The sequence below is a fragment of the Sphaeroforma arctica genome, assembly GCF_001186125.1.
Source record: "Sphaeroforma arctica JP610 unplaced genomic scaffold supercont1.4719, whole genome shotgun sequence".
Taxonomy (NCBI): domain Eukaryota; class Ichthyosporea; order Ichthyophonida; genus Sphaeroforma; species Sphaeroforma arctica.
The window spans coordinates 1-2,307 of NW_014035839.1; the positions used below are offsets into that span (position 1 = coordinate 1).

Consider the following 2,307-nt stretch of genomic DNA (forward strand, 5'->3'; position numbering starts at 1 on the left):
GTATAATATACACACACACACATATATATATATATATATATATATATATATGCATAGCGTATGTGTTTAGTAAACTTTATTTAGTGATGAATTTATTCCGTTCAAGGATCCAGATAGTGTCGTAAATAACAATACATCTTGGTATCAAAATGTGAAGACATACTCTTACTATTTAGTCCGTTGTTGGTATCGCTATTATTTTCTATAGACTTCTCGCGGAAGCTCAAAATAGACATCCCGCTGTAAACAGCTGTCATTTTGAAGTGAAAATGAAAAGGTCCTAATAATCCTATGTCACCATACAAATACGTTTTATGTTTATATTTAGGTGATTATTGTGCGATATAAGTTTATTTTCAAATTATCTACCCAGAAAAACTGCATATAAATCCGTCTTTCAAATTGTCCTTTATCCAGATGCGAGCGTTAGAATCGGAACAGGCCAACCGACTGACAGAGTTCCGACTTACCGATGTCATCACAGACCAGGTACATTTAGTTTTAGTTAGGAGGTTTATGGTGTATGGTAAAATTATACGTGTGGATGTAAGTGTATAACCTTAGATATTGGTTTGGAATGTGTAGTATGGCTATATACATATGTATATGTTAGTTATAGTAGTTGGTAGTGTGTTATGGCAGGTAAGATTGGGTTTTGTGATTGATTGTATGGCTATATATGTGTATATCTTATATATATTCATACACGCATGTTTACATATATTAGTATACACATGTACTAAAACACAGGTATGTATACGTATACCAACACAGGCATGTATATATATACCAATACATGCATGTATATGTATACCAAAACATGAATGTATACGTATACCAATATATGCATGTATGCGTACTTCAATACATGTATATATACGTATATCAATACATGCATATATACGTATATCAATAAATGCATTTGTATGTTTATCAATACACGCATTTATATGTATATCAATACATGCATGTATATGTATTTCAACACAGGCATGTATACGTATATCAATACACACATGTATACTTGTATCAGTACACGCATTTATATGTATATCAATACACGCATTTATATGTATATCAATACAATGAATACATGCATGTAACCGTGTATCAATACATGTGTATACGTATATCGAGTCCCCAAGGATATTGTGCACGCAAAGCTTATTACTGCGGTCTTGTCGCTACATAACGCAGCAACGATTGATATATACTCTCGAAGTGAGTGCTTGGTATTCTTATCACAACTGATGTGCTAAACCCCTAAACCCCTGAAAACCTAATGACTAGTGCTGCAACACTAACCAACCTACCATTCGCTTACCCTGTGTCCCTGTCCCATTGCAGGATGTACTAACGATAGAACCCACACAATCACTGAGAGAGATCATCGAGCTGCTATACGAACGAAGCAAACGGAGAGCGTTCATCACCGAGGGCGTAGACCCTCCGACCCATTATGGCCAGATTGTGGGTGTAGTCACACTCACGGACCTTTTGAATCTGCTGTTTAACTCACCCATGGGTGTGTACTGATATGGGAAAAGGGGACTGGTATTGTCCTGAACTGCAGTGAGACAGGTCATGGACATATTCTCGCTATACTACTACCGGGAAGAGCGTCCCGGTGCGTTTAGAAAAGTAGTTACAGTTTGTAAGAGGTTGGAGAGAGATAGCAAATCCTCGCTAGCCATAAGCTACAGTCGAACCCCTCTGTTAATTGCAAGAATACACTCCGAACCTACAGTCAGTTGTGGTGTATGTATTGTTTGCCATGTAATACTGAAGTCTGCAAGGGAAATCGTTTCTTTATTTTATAGAAAATTGAACGGTTTCCAAAGCCATGCATTGAAACGCGTTTAGTTTGAGAATATGATCAGACATCGGAGAGCCCTATTCAAATATACAGGAGTATGACGGGTCTCTCGGTGTTTCAGATGAAGTATTAATGCTTAAACGGAATGCAAGAGCCGGTTCAGTCACCTAGTTCACCAAATTAATTGGAGTAGAGTAGTTCGAATTGGAAATCAATAAAAAAGTCAGATATATATATACATATATATAGGAAGAACAAAGTGAAAATATCGAATGACGCAACCCACACTAGAAATACGATCCGCACCAACACAGTCTGTTGGTGGCGCTAGACAAGCAGCTACTGATACAATCAACAAAAGACAACGGCAATAAATACCTGTGTCGACTTGTCCACTGGAGAGTCTATTTCATGAACGTTCTTTAAAGCTTAGAATGTTGGCAGATGTCTCCCGTTGCGAGCACACCGCCCTAAACGTATAACCAGATGCG

At 37.5% G+C, this 2,307-nt stretch overlaps 1 protein-coding gene across 1 annotated transcript; it reads left to right on the forward strand.

The window, feature by feature from the left end:
• Positions 1-417: 417 nt before the first annotated feature.
• Positions 418-1,536, forward strand: SARC_14511 (hypothetical protein; the record flags this gene model as incomplete). The annotated part of the gene is made up of 2 exons (XM_014291355.1): positions 418-489; positions 1,348-1,536. The coding sequence occupies 2 exons, from the start codon at positions 418-420 to the stop codon at positions 1,534-1,536; spliced, it is 261 nt and encodes an 86-aa protein (XP_014146830.1).
• Positions 1,537-2,307: the final 771 nt, after the last annotated feature.